Source organism: Carettochelys insculpta, chromosome 1, assembly GCF_033958435.1.
Source record: "Carettochelys insculpta isolate YL-2023 chromosome 1, ASM3395843v1, whole genome shotgun sequence".
Taxonomy (NCBI): domain Eukaryota; kingdom Metazoa; phylum Chordata; order Testudines; family Carettochelyidae; genus Carettochelys; species Carettochelys insculpta.
Window position 1 is genome coordinate 303,944,957 of NC_134137.1, and position 22,030 is coordinate 303,966,986.

Sequence of the window (22,030 nt, forward strand, 5' to 3'; positions counted from 1 at the left end):
ACCAGAAGCACAGCAGACAGGGCTACCCCGTGACCCAAAAGCCCTGTCTGTTGACAGAGGGCACCCCCAGCCCCGCCCCCGGAGCATCTACATGGCTTTTTTGTTGACAGAAACTGTTAACAAAAGCATTATTCCTCATTGCAGACAGGCAGAACACTATGGACAAAAGTGCTGAGTTTTGTTGACAGACTCAACAAAATGCATATTGTGCATAGATGCTCTGCGAGTTTTGTCAACAAAGCTCTCTAGTGTACACATAGCCAATAAGAATGGCTACAATGAATATAGCCATGAGTACGGACAGCTTCCTAATTTGCCAGCACTTACACCTAACACAGGGAGGAAGATAAGGTGCAATTAAAATCTTAGATGTTTTAACAAAATCCTTTGGGTCTAACGGAAGAGGAATGAGAGAAATTTGCAATATGTCTGATAAAAATGAAAAAGAAACTAGAGGCTAATATGCTATCTAATTGCTCCAGTTAGCTTCTTCCTGCAGAAAGTCGCACTAGAGGTCATGCATACACATATAAGGACAACTCTGCTGCCGTACCTATCATTTTCTGTACAAACAGGAAGGTTGTGACCATCAGGAGTTGGCAAAGGTGAAGCTAGAAAAATCAATCTCCAAAGGCAAATGGCACTATTAGAAAAGCCCCTAAAATGGAATGACTGGAGGTGGAAGACCTGTGAAGATGCTTAGTCATTTGAAAGGCTACAAATTTCGTTGAAATTACTAAGTGTCTATTATAAGAAAAGATGCTACAGGAGTTGCTGTATCCAGATATAGGTAAACAGTTAATAAATAGGGTATCAGTAGAGGTACTCAGAAATATGTAGCACAGTTCCTGACTTTTTAGAAACAATACGATCTGCTATTGTACACTGTGAATGGCTTTCTCTGGCTGCTCATTTCATCAGCTTTTAACGTTAATTACTTTTGAAAACCCTGGTCTAAGTCCCAGCCCCCAGGAGCAAAATAAAGGAAGAATGTTTGTAGTTCAAACAAAAATGAAAGGGATGCCAGAAGACTATAACAACACATACTAAATGGAATATTTTACAATATTATGTATTTAACATTTGGCTAAAGAAAACTTTAGATGGATAGTATTTAATCAGCTGAAGCATATTATATTTACCAGATAAAGTAAAACATTTTAATTAAACACAGCTAAACTTACCACAATGGTAACGAGGACAACAGGCATGCATGGTGCTAAGATCTACTGTGAGAATTTCCCCCTCATTACATACAGGAACAGGCTCGATGCAAGATTCACAAACTAAAGTTAAAACGAATAAACCAATGGAAAGTTTAACATATATCACCAGAAAGCTGTTACATATCACTTTTATTCTACCTATATTTTTCTTTGTGCCTGCTTGCCTGCCACCTTGACATCTAAGAAACTTTTACTGACCAACACCCTCAAACAAAATAGATCATTGATGGTAATGATACATTAATGGATGTGTCTATTGCATTGTCTGGTATTCAGATTTATGCTCAGAGAGTGTTGCTACATGGACTGAAAAAATGACTTCAGTTGGGCTATAAACTATGAAGCTGCACACTAAAGGAAAAGCTCACCCAGTTCTTTACATGAAATGTGTCCAAATATTTTCAGACAACAGCAATTTTTTTACTTGTGTGTGAAATGGTGTCATTTTTTAGTGTGCAATTCAGCAGTAACATTTAAAAACTAATCTAGGAATAAAGGCACCAAATTGTAATACCATTCATGCAGGTGCACACTGATAGCTGTTAACAGTCTGCCCAGGCCAACTCAGTCACAGGACTCTCAAGCAATGTTTTAAAGTATGCAGCTGGGGACCTGTCTTGTCTTATTTATAGATACCATACAAGAGTGGTTCTCAACCTGTGATCCACGTACCCTTTACTGAAAACTATACAGACTTCCAAAGGCGTCTGTACCTCCATTTAAGATTTTCTAGGGGTTCTCAAATGAAAAAAAAGATTGAGAACTATAGTCCCATAATATCACATCTACCCACAAGAAAGGTAATATAGAAAAGGCTTTTTACCACAGAGATAGGAGAAACAACAAGGATCTTCCTGTTTTGCTTCAACAATAAATTGGTCCTCCCTGCACTCCGGACGGGGAGCAATGGGACATGCTAAAGGATCACATTCTACATAAAAGACAAAGTCAACATCTCAAACAGCAAGTCACATGAGTACAGTCTTCCCCTGCCTTACGAAGGTAATTCGTTTCTGAAAAACTCCTCTTAGGTCAAATTCTTGCAAGTTGAAAATGTAATTACCATTAATTTCAATGGGAAAAAATGTTATGCGTTCCTGAGCCCCATAATTTACACCCATTTATGCTAAAACAACACCAAATCCCCTTAAAATGAACACAATTATTTCAACAGTTAACATTTGTTATTATAACACAACCTAACAAGGCATTTTCCCTTCATTAATTACTCTACTATATGTCTGTTTACCTGCAGAGACAGGGGAACTGAAATCAAAAAGCGCCTGGGAGGGGGGCACAAAGCCGAGTAGCTGCCCGCAGCTGCAGAAGCAGGGCCGGTGCAAGGGGGTGGGCAGGGCAGAGCTGGGCATGGGGAGGCACAGGGAGGCAGCCCGGCCTGAGCACGGCTTATGTTAAGTGGGGAGGTGGCAGTGTCAGGGGCCAGCCATGCAGGGAGCTAGGCAGGCACACGAGGCCCCCAGTTGGCAAGGGGTGATGCCTTGCTCATTTTGGGCTGCGTGGCGGAGAGGTCCCACCAGCAGCGGCCAAGGCACTAAATGCAAAGGAACGCCACAGGCGGCAAGCAGCACCTGAGGCACAGCTGCACATGGTGGGCAGCTGAGGCCCCCTAGCCACCCCGGGAGCGACCGGCAGGGGTGGGGCCGGGATGGGCTGCACGCCCAGCAACCACGTCTCGTGGGAGCACCTGGGAGCCCGCGGCCGCTGGCTGGGCCAGGGTGCACCGCTGCTGCAGAGCTGAGGCAGAGACCCAGACCAGCCTCAGGTAAAGGCTGGGCCAGAGTCTCCAAGAAACCGCCACCGGGTGCTGCGGAGAGATGCGCCGGGCGGGATGCAGCTGCGGGCAGCTGTTGCCTGGAGCCACAGCCTTTCTCCTGCTGCAGGGCATCGCATCCCACTGAGACACATGAAATTGAAATCGGTCCTTGTAAGTTAGAGGAAATGCCTCATCAGATGAGGTAGGGGTTTTAAATCAAACTTCTTGTAAACTTGAATTCTCATAACCTGAATGGGTGTATCTCGGGGTATGACTGTAGTCCTAAAATAGAGGAAGTAATTTTGTATTCTTTATTTACATTTTTGCTTCTCTTATCTAAACAAAACTAAAGTGAGAATCAAAACTGACAGAAAGTACAAATACAAAAAATAGTTTAAACCCTAAAGAATGGTGCAGAGACAACATGAGGAAGACAGGAGAAACATTTCTCTTAACTTATTTAGGCAGAATCATTGTCTGTCACAATTGCCACAGATAACATAAGGATGGAAAATGTGCTTTTAATATTGTCTCTGTATCTCACTTACCACACTGGTATTGTGGACAGCAGGAAAGTGCGCTATAGCCTACCATCAATTTTTCACCATTTTTGCATGTTGGAATTATAACTTCACACAAAGTCATGTTACATTCTGAAAAGAAATATGGCATATGAAAATATTCAGATGTGTATGACTGTGACTAGATATTAGATTGGTTGATAACTGGCAATTGGTTACAGGTAGCTGTCTAGCTGTGAAGATAGCAGTTCGGTTATCCCATTGGTCTCTATTTCCACAAAAATATTTCATCAAAACATTAAAGCAAGCATCTTATAATTAACATGTAAGAGACTGGAAGCATGCTTCTTTTGGTAAGAAACATGGACAGACAGAAGACATCTGACCATCAACTGACACTAAGCTGCTTCCTGGGAAAACAGTAGCATGCCAATCAATGACTGCCAATACCAATTAAGCAGGGGAGAGGTTGTATGGTTTTGCCAGAGAAGGATAGCTCTGCTTTATGGCTGGGAGGGGAGGCAGGTGAAGTCAGAGACTGCTTCAAAGAGGAAGACTCATTTCTACTGGCCAGCACTGCAGCTTTCAGACTGATCAGCCCTGGTTTAGCAGCTGAAAGGATGTCATCTCCTACAGAGCAATGCCACAAGAAAGACAGCATAATGGCTGCAGAAGAATTGGAAGCAACATGGACACTCATGCTACCTAGATAATTCACAGAGTGACTTGGATAAATATGATATTGGCCTTTCTATGATAAATATCTGTTAGTCTGTCAGGTGCCACAGGACTTCTCATTGTTTTTATGGATATAGATTAACACAGCTAACCCTCTGATACAAGGGGACAAGGTACAAATGTCTACTCCACAATTTTACATCTATTGACTTGAGCCCCATGACCTCAAGCTAGATGGTGCAGGTAAGCCACTGATGTTTAGTTGCAGTGCAGGCAAACCCTAAGTCACTTTTGAAACAGAGATTTCACTTGAAAGTCAACTAGGTGCTTTTGAAATTTTTACCCCCTGAATCCTGCCTATAAATCAGTCCCTGTCAATAAACGTTTAAACACTCTTGGTGCAGAAAATATATTTGGATGCATACATACCACAAACTTTCTTTGGACAGCAAGCCCTCTCTTCAATTACATTAATGATAACTTCACCTTCCCGCTCACAAACTGGTAGTGGGTCCTCACTGCATTCAGGTTCTATAGGAATAACACTTCCATTCTCCAAACAGTTATACATACAACACCCTTTAATGGACCCATTCCAAACCTCTCCAGCAGAACGGGGCTGTCCTTCATTATCTGTACATGCTAGGGAAGAAAAATATTACATCCTTCAGATCTGTATTTAGCACAAGTGTATTTCAGACTAGTACAAGGATGATGTGTCAGCTGGAAAGTCTCATGTACAAAAAAAATGCACAATATGGTTTTCTAAAACTTGATTGAGTTCAATACCTTGAAAATTCCTAATTTAATCGATCTATTCCATTAACAAAAACTCAAGGGCCACATCTATCAAAAGATGATCTTCCAGGTCAATCTTCCAGAGTCGTGTGGATGAAGCCCTGGATTTGAATGCCCTGAATTTTTCTACCTCATGCTCGCAGAACCACAAACCCCAAGTATGTGTCCAAACTTACTTCCTTCGTTGAATCTATTTGTAACTCAGAAACAATATCGCAAGATACACTTCAGCCTAAGCTTCCTACCTGCGACTGGAATTTAAACCATTTGATCCAAATAGACACAGTCATTCCCTTTATACACTGGAGAGAATTAAATTTGTGGGAGAATTAAATTTGACATAAATGCAAGCAGTTTGTATTTCCAGTCACTAGTAGCTGAAAATGAAATACCCTATCATTAAAAATAATTGTTAAGAAGCAAGGCCAAATAGCTGCATGACTGCAATTTTGCTAATTAGAATGAAAAGGTACAACAGAAAGTTAAGAGACTAGGAAAATGGAGGGGAATACATTAACAGCCAATCTTGATTTCAAGTGCCCTTAACAAGTAAGTTTATTGTTTTTATAACTATAATAAAAACATTGCTAATAAAAATGAGCAATTTGCTAAAGCCCAAAAAAATGGTGACCCACTAGGGGGCTACTATGGGGCCTTACTAGGAGTAACTTATAACTTATGCATGTTATTTAAATCAGCTATAAAAATTAAGTAAAAATATACACTTTGGAACAGTTCAAGGAAGGTTGTCCTCAAGTACAAGGCTGACATATCCCCAGCAGCTGGACAGAGGGAGAGCCCCAGAAGGCCTGGCTATTCATCACTGGAAACCATCTCAAACGTTGGGTCACTATAATCTGGGATGCTTTAAACCTGCTGAAATGGCATATATATGTGTGCTTGAGAATCAGTAAAGAATTGCTTCAGATGAAAGTACTCTTGTTTGTACCAATCACTTATCAGACAACGGAGCCCACTGATTTGTTCCTAACATTGCCTAAAAATAACAAGCTAAATTACCACTGTTTTAGCTTCAGAACTTCCCAGGTAACACTTGGAACTAAATTATACTAATTTTACATGATAACTCAGTGATAATTAGTCTGAATGTTAATACAGGATTATAACTAGAGCTGTCATGGAGGATTCCATCATTTTTAAGTTTAGTTTTGCTTATATTTGGGTATTAGGAAAAACTACTTCACCAGGAGGGTGGTGAAGGACTAGAATGAGCTGTCTAGAGTGGCGGTGGATTCTCCATCCCAGAGGTTTTTAAGTCCCAGCTAGACAAGTTCCTGGCTGGGATCACTTAGTTGAGGTTGATCCTGACTGAAGCAGGGGGCTGGACTTGATGACCTCATGAGGTTGCTTCCAGCCCTATGATTCTATGATTCTATAGTCAGAAGAAAAGACAAATATTTTTAAATTCTTTGGCTCTGGAGCAGTCTGCTTGGTGGGGTACCCTGGAGCTTCAATTATCTAGCCAAACTAAGGAGCCGTGAGTGACCAGAAACTGAGGCTCCCCACGTTAAGCTGCAGGAATAGCTGCTGATTCAAAAGCAAACCCAAATTACACAGTTCTTGAACAAAGAGTGCACAAAACTACTCAGTGCAGAGGCCAGGAATGATTATTTGTGTTCCCTCCAAGTGCTCTGACAGAGGGGGGAAAGCTGTACAAACACCAAAAAACTTCCTTGAGCAGGGGTCAGCAATTCCCCACACAGGTGCCAAGAGTGGCACACAAGCCGATTTTCATCAGCACACAAGGTGGGAGCTCAGCCCTACCTTCCTCCCCCATACAGCCAGGAGCATGCTCAAAGCCTGTGAGCCTGTGGCTCAAAGCCTGTGGATTATCAAAAGGCCAGCTAATGCTACCAACCACCACCTAAATGGTACATTCTCCATCTTCATTTATTTATTAATTGAGCTGTTGTAAGTAGGATTATTAATGACTTTTAAAAGTATCACCGGCACTCAGACCGCACATAGAGGTCAAAAGGTCCAGTTTTGGCACTCTGCTTTGGAATGTTTGCTGACCCCTGTCCTAGTGTAATGGCCCTTTGACAAACACCAGGAATTGAAGCAAGGACCGCCACAGCTGAAAGCATGAATCTCTACAGCTAGTGCTAAAAAGACAAGCTCTGTACCTGAACCTGGAACAGATTCATATTCTCTGGTGACTCGGCAAATAGGTCTCAATATAAATCACCAGTAAAAACATTAAAATACCTACTCAGTCACTCTGCTCAGCTTTCCTTACCACATTTTTCTTCAGGTATGCAGAGGTCAGAGTCTGTTCTATGGAGAATGGTTCCATTTTTACACACACAGTCTTCCCTCAAATAGGAGCAAGGGGATTCTTCATAGAACCATTTATTTAGGCATGTTTTGGCTGCACAGGGCTGCACACAAGGCTGGTATTCCTTGCCATCAGGACAACTCAGAGCTACAAGTCACACACAGAGGAAACAAAGTGTTGCTTGCATTTTCTTCTTTTCAAAGGAAAAAAATGCAGTAAGAGCAACATTTTCATTAAATAACAACATGTCTTTTACATTTGAGCAACGTAAATTACAAAATTATGTTTTAGGAATGCACACGACTAATTCGGTCAAGATTAGAATTAAATTACAATGTATTTAGCATATTTAGTATTTTAAGAAATTTTGCCATAACTTCACAGTGCTGTGGCAAATCTTCTAATATGTTAAAAAAAATCTGGCTAGTATACAGGATGAAGAAATGTTGCATTGATAGAAAATTATGTTTGGAGCTAGAATAGCGGTATTTACTTACAACAGTAATCTGGAGTCCTCCACTTAATGCAAATATTATGTTTGTTGCACAAAGCCACATATGCAGAAAGTGCATCACATTCATAATTCCAGAAGTAGGTATTGTTGATCCACATCTTTTCACAAAAGTCCTGTGGCGAAACCTAGAATTATATTTTAATTTAGATTTAATGAGAACAGCTGTTTTAGTAAAAGTTGCTTGTTAATTACAAGAAATGCTACCACTGCAGGGGACAAGAATCATTAGTGACCCCTTACTGACAGGAAGTTAATACCCTTTCTGTTCATGATCACTATTTCTATGATTATACACCTAGCCCAATTTTGTATACTCACTACTAGGCAATTTTGTTGCCTACCCTTCTTCACTCTTTGAATTTTGTTTAACTTTATGAAGCACACAGTATATTGCATCATCTCTGGCTCTGCCACATTCATGTTAACATGAGAGAATAAACTTCATTCTGGCTGAGCCAAGCGCTCATGGATTTGATGCAATGTCAAACTTTGATGCCACTCACAAATGGAGCATGCAGGTTCAAGGTATCTAAATCTGTACCAGCACCCATTCCAGCTCTGCAATGAGCTGTGTGTAGAACCCAATGCTTTTGTCATCTATTTTGACTACACAATCTACCTCTGAACTACTAGAAGCTGAAGACATTAAAATGGATAAAGCAAAAACCACTCCCATTTTCCCTCCTGCTGTCAAATTGCTTCCCATCTCTTCCTCTCTTGCCCCTGTCAGGTTTTTTCAGATGACATTCACTCATTTTTTTTCTCCTCACCTCGATCAAAGTTAGCTCCATTTTCTTCCTTCAGATAGGAGCGGGGCAAAGACAAGAAAGATCTCTGGAGCTTGAAGGATAGGGACTTACAGAGAGGTACAGAACAGGGCTGAACAAACCACAGAGGAGGAGAGGTTGGATTAGAAACAAATAAAATCAAGAACTAGAACTTGGACTTTTGTTCTCACATTGAGAAACTACCAGATGTAAAAGAAGTCTTGAGGCATGCCTACATAGTCCACCAATGTACAACAGAGGGAACTGAGTTATAGAGTGCTCTAAAGTATAGACCCTGCTTATGGGCTCTAACAGTGTGAATTGACATATTCTGGTTTCACGGGGTCTACATGGGAAATAAGTGATACATTGGAAGGAGGGGGAAAGCAGAGTCACTTGTCCCCTCCGGCATCTCCCTTCCTCTGCAGTTTTCTCCAAGCACAGCTGAGGAAGGCATTTCTTCTCTAGGTGGATCCTGGAACAGCAATTTGAGAACTGGCTGGTAGCAGCTGCAGTTACTGTAGCACAGTGGTGGAGCCAGGCTGGGGTGCATTTGTGAGGATGTAGTAGCATACTTGGAAAAATGGTGGAGAGGAGACAGCAGGGCCCCGGGCACCAGGGAGATGACTAGGGGGCGCAGGGAGGCAGAAAGGACCAGGAGGAATTCAAATGCATTTCCCCTGAAGCTGTGTCAATATTTTATTTAATTTTTCTCATGGCACTAATCCATCAGAGTACTTACATGTGCTTAAATCCAAGCACTTGACCGGTTCTATCAATTTCATTGGGAAACTCACATTCTTATGACTGAACATCTGCTTAAGAATTTGCTGGATTGGGGCCTGCATATCAGACTATATTATAATAAATAATAAGAACTGGAAAGTCACACCATTAAACTTAATAATTTTAATAATGAAAGTGGGCCAGTTATGAGACTTCAATCCAAATTCAAGTTCTTAAACTTCAATCTCCCCATCCCAATAGAAAAATACCAGATTCAGGATAGATTCTAGTACCAGGTGACAGAGTCACATGTCTTTCTAGGATCTAGTTTGGGCTTACAGGAAAAACTAAACAATTTAAAGATTGTTACTTTGAGTACTTAGCCATTATATTTCAGAGTATCAGTTATGGCCCATATTAGCACATTTAGAATTACAAACAGACCCACCCTTCATATATTTAAATTCATATGCAAGAGTGATACATGCACGGAAATAGAATATACACATTCAGCAGATTGTAACTTTAAGAATATGTTATGTGATGCATTTTGTCTAAAGCATCTTTGAGTTGTGCATATTCATAAGCCAGTTTTCATAAAGCAGGAGGTGGGGTTGATGACATGCCCTGCCTGCAATTTAAGCCCATTGCTTCTTGTCCTTTCTTCAGAGGTTAAGAACAACAATTTTTTATCTTCCTCCTTGTAACTACCTTTTATGTAGTTATGTCCTCTCTTAGTCTTCTCCAGATCAAACAAACCCATTATTTTTAACTTTTCCTCATAGATCATGTTTTCTAGACCTCTAATCATTTTTGTTGCTCTTCTTTGGACTTTCTCCAATTTGTCCAGAAGAGTTATCAGTGCCACCAGGATAGTTAGCATGAGATTAATAGTATTTGTAATGGCTAAGACAGAAGAGAATAAAGATTCAAACGGAGAAGGAAAAAAATTATATGTTTAAACCAGAACTGATTATAAACAATTACTGGGTGTTGCTATTATCACAAGAACCAAAAAATATCATATCAAATTATTGGTTTGAAAATATATTTGTCCCTTAAATTGACAGATTGCACCAGTGAAATCCAGAGCTTCTTCCTGTGTAGCTGTCTTTTAGAAGAGTTTCTGTCTGCTACAACAAAGTATTATAAAACATAACAGCAGATGTGTAGTACTTTAAAGACTAACAAAATGATCTATTCGGTGATGAGCTTTTGTGGGATAGACCCACAGACCCATGAAAGCTCATCACTCAATAAATCATTTTGCTAGTCTTTAAAGCGCTACCTGTCTGCTGTTTTGTTGGAGTACAGACTAATATGGCTACCTCTCTGTTACTATTATAAAATATGAAGACAAAAGTAGCTCTAGAACCAAAACTCCTTTGTCATTGAATGCCTGCCCTGAATCCTGTGGCATGCCACCAGAACCTTTAAATTGTGCCATCTGCCATGCCTACCATCAGCAGGTTACCAGTCACCTTCACATGGAGCAGAGAGTAGCACTTTAGCCTGCTCTACAATGTACACCCACTGCTGCACAATCTAAGCAAACCCTTGGTAGTGAACAAAGTTGTATGGTCATTCTCTTATTTTCACATTTTTCTTCCCCTGCAAACCAGACCTACACTGCCTGCATTACACCATCTACCTCTAGTAGGGGTTGATGTACTGAACTACTGTCATCATTGGAATTACTGAAAATAAACACTGTAACAAGTATATGACTGACTAGGCTGTCTATGTGACTGAAATACTTCTGTTAGTTTGAACAAGATGCTATTACATTTAATAGAACCATTAGGCTTTCACTCCAAGCAAAATGTTTCTTGGTCATGTATTAAACATCACACTTTCTGAACTATATTTCAGTGGTAGGCTGACATTGTGGTATATCTCCGCCATTTATATGTTCAAGTGTGGAGGGGTACTTCTAAGAATGACATACTAATATGGTGGCCTACACATTCACAGCTTGACTTCACTGTATTGTTAGCTCAATGTGGTACATGCAAGGTACTCCACTCGAGCTAGACAAGTTCCAGAGAAAGTGACCGTGTTGATGCTATGCAAGTAGTGATGAGCTGTAATTCAAAAGGCTATAGCCCCACTGAGATACTAGGCAAATGTTCAGCAGTAGTTGGCTTCAACACATTAACCATGTACCCCAGCCTCCCAGGCTGCCTAGTTCGAGCTTAATGTGCCACCACTCAGCTCAAGCTAGAGATGTGTGTGCATGGACAGGAGCTGGATTAGGAGCAAAACCTGAGGTATAGTTCAAGCTACCAATGCAGTGAAGACAAGCCCTGAATTGATCTGCAGGGAGGGAGACCATCTGAGATTGCCCATAAGCAACATGGAGGAGGAATTAATTCGGTCTATCCCATCTCCAAACACTGGTAGTAAGGGACATATAAAGAAATACTGTGCATCATATTTTTATGATAAATTTAATTAATTGAGATGTGGAACTGACTATTTCTTTATACTTACTTTTTTGTGACATGGGACAAAAACACTTCTGTTTAACAGCTCCATGCAGTAAGTACAGTTATCTTCAGTACAATTTCTTACAGGCCTCCTGGTTGTTACATCAACTGATTTCTCAATTTCCCAGCTCTTAATAAATGCTTCAATTTCTTCCATATTGGTAATTATTGTCCTGTTTTGCATCTTGAGGTCATCAACTGGGTCTCCATTGCACACCCCTTAAAATAATGCATCAGATTTAGTGACTAACTACAGCACATTTGTTCTCCAATTAAAGAAAAGTACAAATGATATGGTAATATTAACAGTGGTTTAAATTTATTTATAAATAATTTTATTTGCAATAGACTCAACATTTGTAAAAATTAGAATTTCCTATATATGTTTTAAATTTTTATTGGGTATATTGTCACATCAACAATGTTTTAGCTAGAAAGATACAGCATTGAGTTTAATTTAATTTAATTTAATTAATTTAATTGGTGTGTCTGAATAAATTTGATCCCAAGTAGAGGCAGGGAGTTCCTTAAATAGATGGTGTAGTTTCCTTTGGAATTCTAAGGTGGGATCAGACCTCTTTCCTCTGAGCGTGATCTGAATTATTCTATTTCTTTCCTAAATCCATAAATCTTGAAACCCAGTGCACTCTATCATTTCAGGTATTGGCACTCTTACTATCAGACTAACCACCTCTGTAGACCCCCTCCTCAAATCCTGTGCCACCAGCATGCTTAGTTAACTCCCATATACCACTGACTTCCTGAGGAAATTACAAAACGTTGGAACCCTTCCTGACAATACTGTTTTTGCCACCATGGATGTAGAGGCTCTCTACACCGATATTCCACATGAAGATGGACTACAGGCAATCAGGAATACCATCCCTGAAGTTACAACGGCAAATCTGGTATCTGACCTATGTAACTTTGTTCTCACACACAATTATTTCCAATTTGGGGACAACATATTTTTCCAAATTAGTGGTATTGCTATGGTCACCCTCATGGCCCACAGTATGTTAACATTTTTTATGGCTGACTTAGAACAACAGTTCTTCAGCTCTCATCCCCTATTACCTCTCCTTTAGTTAAGCTATATGGATGACATCTTTATCATTTGGACCCAAAGTAAAGAGACTCCGAAAGAATTCCACAGAGATTTTTAACAACCTGCATCCTACCATCAATCTCAGCCTTGCCTATTCCACACAAGAGATATATTTCCTGGTCACCACAGTACAAATCACTGATGGCCACACTGACGCCACTCTCTACCGGAAACCCACTGACTAATACACTTACCTACATGCCTCCAGCTTCCATCCAGCACACACCACATGATCCATCATTTATAGTCAAGCCCTTAGATACAATCGCATCTGCTCTGATCCTACTGACAGAGACACTGGACCTAACCATGTTAATTATAAGATCAGAGCTCATTCTCATCTACCTCGACCAATATCATATATGCTATTATGTGCCATCATTGCCCCTCTACAATGTACATCTAACAAACCAGGCAAACATTTCACCAAAGAATGAATGGACACAGAGCAGTCATTAGGAATCTCAATACACATAAGCCTGTCAGTGAGCATTTCAACTGAGTAGGCCATTCTGTTACAGACCTGAGAATATGTGTCCTACAACAAAGTGATTTTAAAAGCAGGTTATATAGGGTGATTTCTGAACTGGGGTGCATACTCAAATTCAACACATTAACACTTGGTATGAACAAGGACAGCAATTATCACATGCATTATAATGACTGCTTCACTTCCTTGATGTTCGTAATTATGTCAGGCAAGATACTTAACATCCCCCACCTCTCACCCCCTTCCTTCAGCTCAATGTATTTGATTTGTCAGTTTTTATTAGATCTCTGTACTATACATCTGGATCTGGACTGAAAATTCTATAGATCTGAAAAAGTTGGTCTGTACCAGGACAGCTCATCAACTAATAAAGCATTTTGTTAGTTTTTAAAGTGATACATGACTGCTGTTTTTTGTCACTCATTTTGTGCCAGACTGAGCAGCACCAATTTCCACAAGTTCTATTATTAATTTAAATAGTAGTGCTATGCAAATAATAGTTCACTGTGACAGACAGCAATATCCTGACCAAACCCTACTGAATTACTTTTAACATTTTTGGAGTTAATTGTATTAAAATGCAAATATCTGTGCAGGATAGTTTGGAATTTCTTTTAGCAGAAAGACTAGATTAATGCAATTTCTAGGCAACGTGACCATCCATCCCATATTAGGTGGGACGGTCCTGTATTTGGGATGCCAAAAAGGCATCCCAACTTATTTTTAAAAGAGAATCATTGTCCTGTATTTGGGCCATCCCCCCACTGACCTGCTGCTGGCAAGAGTCACTTCCCTGAGCCTTGGGGAAGCAGGGGAGCGTGGGCAACTGCCGCATCCCTGATGCTTCCCCAGGGCTCCCAGGGAGCTCTGGGGGCTGCTGCTTCTCTGGGGCTCCTGGGGAGGGCTGGCAGTTGACACTTTCCTGGGGCTCCCAGGGAGCATCAGCAGCTGCAACCTCCTTTCTGGCTCCCCAGGGCTTGGTGGAGCCAGGAGTAGCCACCCCTCCCCAACCATATCTCCCTGTCCTGTATTTGGGACAGGAAGATATGGTCACCCTATCCCTAGGATATATGAGGAACTCCAAAGGACTTTTAGGAACAATGCATATAAAGAGGACATCTTAGGAAATACTTGAGATTGAGTGACTCACTTCAGATCCAGGCTTTTGAAGTTACCCATTGGAGAGAGAAACTAATTGCCACCAAAGACCCTGGAACTGTATAAAGAGTGAACTAAACACCGAATGAGTGTACTGGTTCTGAGCTGAGGCTCTGAGGTACTTGCCACCACAACTGACACCCTTGGCAAGGTCTGAAGGAATCACTTACCAGAGCCTGTGTAGAAGAGAGCTGGGGACGGGAGTCTCTGGTCATCTTATTAGAACGTACTTCAAATATTTTATTGTTTTAGTATGTTTTTCTGTTGTGCTTTACGGAAAGATTAAATTAGGCTTGAATAGGAAGTGCTGTGTGCTAATTTATAACTGAGCAATTACACTGTTACCTTCTGAATGGAAAATAGGCAAGCTTGCTTAGGCAGCTTCTCTTGCTGGGAATATCTCAAGTCTGGAGATACCCTGATCATAAGGGAGACCAAAGGGTATCTCTACCCAAGAGCGTCAACAGTCAAGTAGTCCAGAAGCCTGATAATGGGTGTTCTTGCTGAACCACTAAGGGAAAATAAATGTGCAGTTGTCCAGAACTGTGACACTTACCATGAGCAGGAATCAGAGGGGTAGCCAAGTTAGTCTGTATCTTCAAAAACAACAAGAAGTTGCCCATGAAAGCTTACGCTCCAAAATACCTGTTAGTCTATAAGATGCCACAGGACTTCTTGTTGTTCATGGGCAGAAAGGGGCTCATAATCTGGCACATTTTTTGGCTTTATCTCAACATTTCTAAATGCTAGAAATCATCAAAATATTTTTAAAAAAGTGAAATAGTTTCCTTCTTTATAACAAATATTTGTGTTACTCTATTGTCTGTGCAGAAACATCTAACATACTTTAAGATTAATGTTCACCACTCTTGTATGAATTTGATATTATATGGGGTGACAAAAGATGCAATTTCCATACACAAGGATGGGTATTTAGAAATGACTGAAAATATGTCATTATAAATGTGTATTATAAAAATGATAAAATGATAGAATACAAATCTTTGTGTGTTTGAGTCAGCAAATATATAACAGAACTTTCTATAGCCAATGAGTCTGAATACTTTTGATTAGGGAATGAGTAGCTGAGGTTCCTATATCTTTTTATTAATAATTAGTATCAATGTCACATAATGTTTGTTTGTTTGCTTTTATTCCCAGTTGTGGAGCACTTTTTAATTTCATCTTCAATCATTATGGATTTCTAATTAATTAATGAATTTAACACTAATTACAATCCCGATTGACATGATTTTTGTCTTGCAATATTTCTGATATGTTTGGATGTGAAACAAATTTGTAATTATGGTGCAATTACTGTGACTGGATGATTTAATTTTAAAACTCTAAAAATGTAAACAGAAAATCAAAGTAATTTAAAATGTGATTTAACATGCATGTAGGTTGATGATCAACACAGTCCAAATTGCTCCCTATGTAGTTACTCCCACTAGAGTTTTACCATTAGCTGCAATGAGGCCAAGATTTCACATGTTCTTTATGGTTCCTTATAGCAATGACTCCCAACCTTTTCATTAGTGTGGACTCCTATCACTCCTCCAGACAATTCACAGACTCCCAATCACTCCCTCCCAAACCAATTGCAGACCTCCATCAAAGCCATTTCTAGCTGCCATATACATTTCGCTAAATGAAAAAGGATACTACAGATTAGCTTTTTTGGACAGCAGTTAATAACATTATTGGCAGATATTTCATTTAAAATTAATAATTGATTGTAACCTTGCAATTTATTTGAAACTTATTTTCTATTATCATTTTTATTTATCTTTTATTTTTTTCCCAGTCACTCCTAAAAACCTAGTGGACCCCGGGTTGGGAACCACTGCCTTATAACATCTTCTTGGCCCTGATCACTCAGTACATCCACCTTCACCCCATGGCAGTAAAGTTTATAAGATGGTGTTCCCTGCTGTCACTGTCTGCCTATGGCAACAAGGGTCACATCATGGAGGTAAACCCAGACAAAGCAAAGCTGAAATTAATTGATGCTTGGAAGGATCATAAAGTGGAGTGCGGCTGATTTCTGGGCTATCCTGTCTTCAACCATCTCCCACCCAAGTCATAGATCTGTTTCCTTACGCAGCTCCTACAAGAGGTTTTCATGGGATTGGAAGAAAGACAAAGCATCAACCAAAACCAGAGCTTCCCTCCTCCTCCCCTGGATCTACATCATTATGTCTTCTTGGTCCCTGGAGGTGAGCTTTAAGTATTTGATTTGCTTAGACTGTCTGTTTTATCTACAGGAATTAGTGTGGCCTATTATTTTGAAATTAATTCCTTTAAAAATAATGAAAACAATTTAAAGTCCAAATAAAATACATTAATTTTATCAAAAATTAATCATTACATTACACTGTAACTGATATTGAGCAGTATTCACACAGCAATTAAAATACCTCCTTACACTTAGGATTATAATATTACTTTACCAATTTGAATTTGACTACAAAGAAAATGAAAGCTTTTAAAACTTTGATCTGTCAATACAAAAGAGAAATTGAGAGTTGCAAAACAAACAAATAAATAAAAGCTACGCAATTCCAAATTCTTACTGCTATTTTTACCCGAGCAGCTGTTAATTCTCACAATCCTATGAAACTTAGGAAGCAAAGCATCCTCACACTTCCAACATTTTTGCTGTAACCACAGGATCACAATTTTAACAAATTTTTCTCCGACAACTATTGTGTTTGTGCGCTGCCAAGTCAACATTCACTACAGTCTGAAAAAATAATATCTCAATTAAATGTGCTATACTGTGGAATTGCTGTTTGGAGTTAATACTTTTATAGTTCACATCAGTTATGGGTTTTTTTTGTCCTTTTCCCTATTAACTTGTTGCTGTGCATCTTATGTCAAACAGACTGGTAAGGACGTGGATTTAGGGATGCACTCAGAACGTCATGAGGCACCAACACCATGACATACATAGTTTATCATGGTTATTGTTTTTTCCCCTGCTATGGTCTTTTTTCCTATAGCTTTTCTTTTTGAGAACTGAAAACCTGTCTATAAGCAGGAACAGTGGTGAATTAAGGCTGAAACCATAGTAGGCCTGGATCTGCACCCTATGTCTACAAGGGAACCAACTCTTTAGTCAAATAGACAGAATTGGTAATTGCATCCCATTGGATGAATTGCTTAGATCTCAATCTGTTACTTATCAGTTCCTCCTGAGTGCAGAATTTTTCTCTATTGCTGCTCGATTGATTTTGTTAATATCTTACATGGAGACAGAGTTTTTGATGGGTACATTTCAAATAGAAGAAAATACATAAAAGACAGTGATAATTATTTGCCCTGATATTATTTAAATGGGTGTTTAGAAGAGAAGTAACATTTAGTTATAGATTATGGAACCAATCATGTGAGTCCAGATTAGGTAGAATTTTCATTAAACTTAATGAGAGTTTCTTATCTGAACGGCTTTCAGAACACAACAGCGCATCACCAATAGGCTTTGGTTGGCAGTGGCATTAAAAAGTGGCGTACCAGACAACGTTTAAATGACAGAAAGCTAAAAGCAACTTTAATTAAAACAAAATATAATACAAACAAAGATTAATATAGAAGATAATCTCACCACACAGTCCTTCTGTCTTGGTAGATGTGTTAGAATGTAAGCCATACTGTATATCTATAATGCCTGTAACATGAGCCCACTTAATGCTAATGCCAGCAGGTGTGTTAATGACGTACATGGCCCCAGTATCCTGAATACACAGTCCATGTTTTGAGAAAGGTAAAGGTTGAATTACAGAATCCACTACTACCTAAAATGAACCAAATATATTTTAAAATGAACAGAATTCCAGAAACACATTTAATAAAATAGCAAGCAGTATTTCCATTTTATTGTTTTAGATTGTTTCCCTCACATTTGTCGGTGGTAGTCAGTGTGCAAATCATTGAATTTCTAGTCAACCTTCACCTACTATAATTTCAAAGGGAGTAGGCAATAAGAGAAAATGGTGAAGGAAGAATCTTTTGTAAGCATGAAAACAGGAATTTGTCCTTGTTCCCATACCCAACTGACCAAATAAGTAACAAACTCATCCTGCTTTCTTCATTTGTTCTCTCTTCTCACCTATTACTGACTATCAGGGAAATATAATGGATTACACATAAGACTGGAGATCAGGAAATCAGCAAATCTGGGAATAAGTCTTATTCAGTTCCATTTTGAACATGTTATGAATGTGTTTTTTTAGAGTTTCCATCATAAAAATAAAACTTCTGGTGCTCACTCAAAAGTCTGTGAAACTGGGTCAAATGTTAGTTTTATACATCAACTAAAATTTTACATTTTTTTCTGTGTTCTGAGTTTCAACACCAAAGATTCCCATAGCTTTGCTTAGGGTGCCAGTTCAATATCCACTTTACATCAGCATAGCATCTCTTAAAATGATGCTGAGAAACTGCCAACAACAGAATGACAAATACCACCTCTTGCAATGTGGAGGGGCAGGTGACCTCAATGCACGGGAGATCAAGAATGAAAAGACAGGAGAATGAGTATAGTAGACTATAGTAGACTATTATAATTAATTATAATTAATAATAATAACAATAATAATAATAATAATGAAAGAGGGATAACTGGGAAGGCCAACAGCACATTTTACACACATATATTACCAAATAACACTATTATTCCTCTTTTAGTACAACAAGGAGGGGATGGAGAATGTACAACAGAACTAATCCTGTTCCTACAGTTCATAAACTGTAAGACTGGTTTGACACATTATAAAACAGAATAGCACTGTGTAGATTACCATTAAAATACACACATTTTTAACATTAACAATTATTCTCACCTTTCTAGACAAGCGGTTAATGAGTACTTTACTTGTAGGTGTTGTTACGTTTAATTTCTTGAAACAGAGCCCTGAAGTGCCTCCAGGTGAAACCTTGTTATAAAAATGCCAAAATAAATGGGTTACTGAGATTGGTGGGGGAGGGGATATTACAATAGTATTCATTTTAGCGTGTAAGAGAAATTAAAAAAATAAGTGGTATACTTAGTAATTAACAAAATACTTACTAGTTTTCTTATTGAATTGGCACTCTGAAAAACATTTAAAAAGTAGATTAGAAATGTAGGGCTATTAGACCTTTCTCCTTTTCTGCCATGACAAATTATCATTTTCAACACTGAGGTTACTTCTCCTTCAATCTGAATGCTAGCTAAACTTTCACTCAATAGAAGAACATAACTAGGAAGTATCCTGCTGTGAGTGCAGGGAACTGGCCTCAATGACCTCACAAGGTCCCTTCCAGTTCTACAAGATATGTGTGTGTATGTGTTTATTAATATGGTGCTTTCATTTATGCATTTAAGCAGCATTATTTGCTATGGCATTAGAGTCAAAAGGCCTACTAGGGGAACCAAGCAGGATAGACAACACCACAACTTAGATAAAGAACATTCCAACACTCAGATACAATTGCCAACTTTAACAGTGAAGAGCAGTAAAGAGGTGACCCCTTGTCCCAAACCCTGGTGACATAACTGTTTTGCAAAGGCTAAGAGGAGAGAGTTCAATGGGACCACTTAATCATTACAGGTCCCTAGATCTAGAAAACATGTGGGAGGTTGAGTGTATGGCCAGAGGCTGCCCAGGATGCGTCAGCAACAGCAGACAGATTGGCAGGGAGACTCAGAGAGTTAGGCCTGCTCCACACTGAAAAAATTAAATCAGCTGAACTACATCGCTCAAGACTGTGAAAAATTTCACTTCCTGGACATTGTAGGTAGTTTGTCTGAAACCTGGTATAGGTCTGGCTATGTCAGTGCATCTCAAAAAGAGGGATTGACTGCATCATTGGAAGATACCCTTCTGTCAATGTAAGACATTTCTAGGCTACAGCACCACAGTGGCACAGCTATAGCTCTGTGGCTTGTGTCACTGCAACAGCCGTAATGTACAAATGGCCAGAAGAAGAATCCAAAACTGCAGCAAGGGCCATCTCCTTCTCACAGACCAAAGACGTAGGTAACTAGACTAGCTTAAACACAGTATAGCCTGCAAAGAAAGATTAAGGTTATGGCAAAAGGAAATATGCACCTAGGCCTTTACTGACTTTACCTTTCCCTCTATATGATTTGTACCTTTGGGTTAATAAACAAATAATCCTTTGTTCTGAAGAAATTATTGTTAGGTCACTTTAACCGAGAGGCTGTGCTAGCTATAGGCAGATTAGGCAGATGTTCAAAGCAACTGATTTCTGAGAGCAGCAGATTTCTGGAGATGGGCCCCAATACCATCCCCAGGGAGCAGTAATAGTGAATGAGTCTGTCCTAGATACAAGAAGCAGGAAGTGGTACCCAGATGGGATGCCAGGGAAGTGTTACTGCCCCCTGCTCAGTTTCTTAGCACAGGTCAGGTTGCAGCCATGGTTCAGAGATGCTCTTGCTGGTACCTCAGATGCTGTTGGGGCTGCAGCCACCAGCACAGTGACCTTCCTGGCTCCGTATCAGTGCCCAGCCTTTACCTGCCACTCTGACACTTCCCAAACCCCAACCACAACAGCAGCACTGGATTCACTCTGTGGCCATGCTTCAACTCCACTGTGTCCAGGGCAGTGGCAGAGGACCTGTCACTGAAGATCTACAAATTCACCAGAAAGGCTCAGGGAGGAAGACTAGAGGGTGTGAGGATTGTTGGGGGGCTCCGCAGGTATGCAATCCAGAGGTTACTGGGGCAGGATGTACAGAGTGCAGGGGACTGGGTAACAGACTGCCAGTGTGAGGACTCAGGTGTGGGGCTGGACTAGGCAAGCAGGAATCCAGATGCAGAGCATTCCACTTTCTGTGCAGTGGCAATAAAACAACTATCCCACGCATGAGTGGGGGATCAGTGCCTCAAGGCTGGGTGACAAGCAGTCTACATTGCCCAATCTCTGGAACCTTTCTGGCAGGGAGATGCCCCCTGCTGGTGCCCAGACCATGTTGTGAATGAGCTGAGTAGCACCAGGGTAAGTATCTGCTACCATCCAGGGGCTGGGCCTCCTTTTCCTCTGAAGCCCTGGGCAGCTGGTGCCAACCTTTTTGGAAAGGGTCATTGGGAAGGGCAGCCCTGACTGGCATAGGTGACTTGTGATAATAGTCAGGAGGTGCAATGCCTCTCTGTGCCACCTCCAAAAATTTAATTGCTAAATATGGAGCCCCATATACCCCTCCCTGTCCCTGGGGGTGGCCCTCCCAGCATTCCATCCTCCTGCAGGCACCAGTCGCCTATGCTGTCAGGGGGTAAAACCTAGAAAGCAGGTCTCAGCTGTTGACAGGAGCCAAGGCACAAGACATCCTGGCCTGTCCCAGGTCAACCCACCCAGGTGTCAAAATGTTCCCTCAGTCTGTCAGCAGCCTCTGCAGCCCCAGGCTAGGGTCTATCCATAAGACTTTGACTCCAGCTACACAAGGTTTAGAGGTGGCAGTGGTAGGACCTGGGACAA

The 22,030-nt window shown here is 40.2% G+C and overlaps 1 protein-coding gene across 1 annotated transcript in view; it reads right to left on the reverse strand.

Annotated features, from left to right (window-relative positions):
• Positions 1 to 22,030, reverse strand: part of OTOGL (otogelin like) — a 153,383-nt gene that overhangs the window by 29,262 nt on the left and 102,091 nt on the right. Inside the window, exons 38-47 of the mRNA XM_075003706.1 lie at positions 19,620 to 19,643; positions 19,393 to 19,485; positions 18,156 to 18,345; positions 11,797 to 12,011; positions 7,794 to 7,935; positions 7,258 to 7,443; positions 4,629 to 4,841; positions 3,549 to 3,653; positions 2,050 to 2,157; positions 1,185 to 1,286 (exon numbers count right to left, since the gene is read on the reverse strand). Coding sequence (XP_074859807.1) covers positions 1,185 to 1,286; positions 2,050 to 2,157; positions 3,549 to 3,653; positions 4,629 to 4,841; positions 7,258 to 7,443; positions 7,794 to 7,935; positions 11,797 to 12,011; positions 18,156 to 18,345; positions 19,393 to 19,485; positions 19,620 to 19,643 — 1,378 coding nt within the window. The remainder of the gene's footprint in view (positions 1 to 1,184; positions 1,287 to 2,049; positions 2,158 to 3,548; positions 3,654 to 4,628; positions 4,842 to 7,257; positions 7,444 to 7,793; positions 7,936 to 11,796; positions 12,012 to 18,155; positions 18,346 to 19,392; positions 19,486 to 19,619; positions 19,644 to 22,030) is intronic.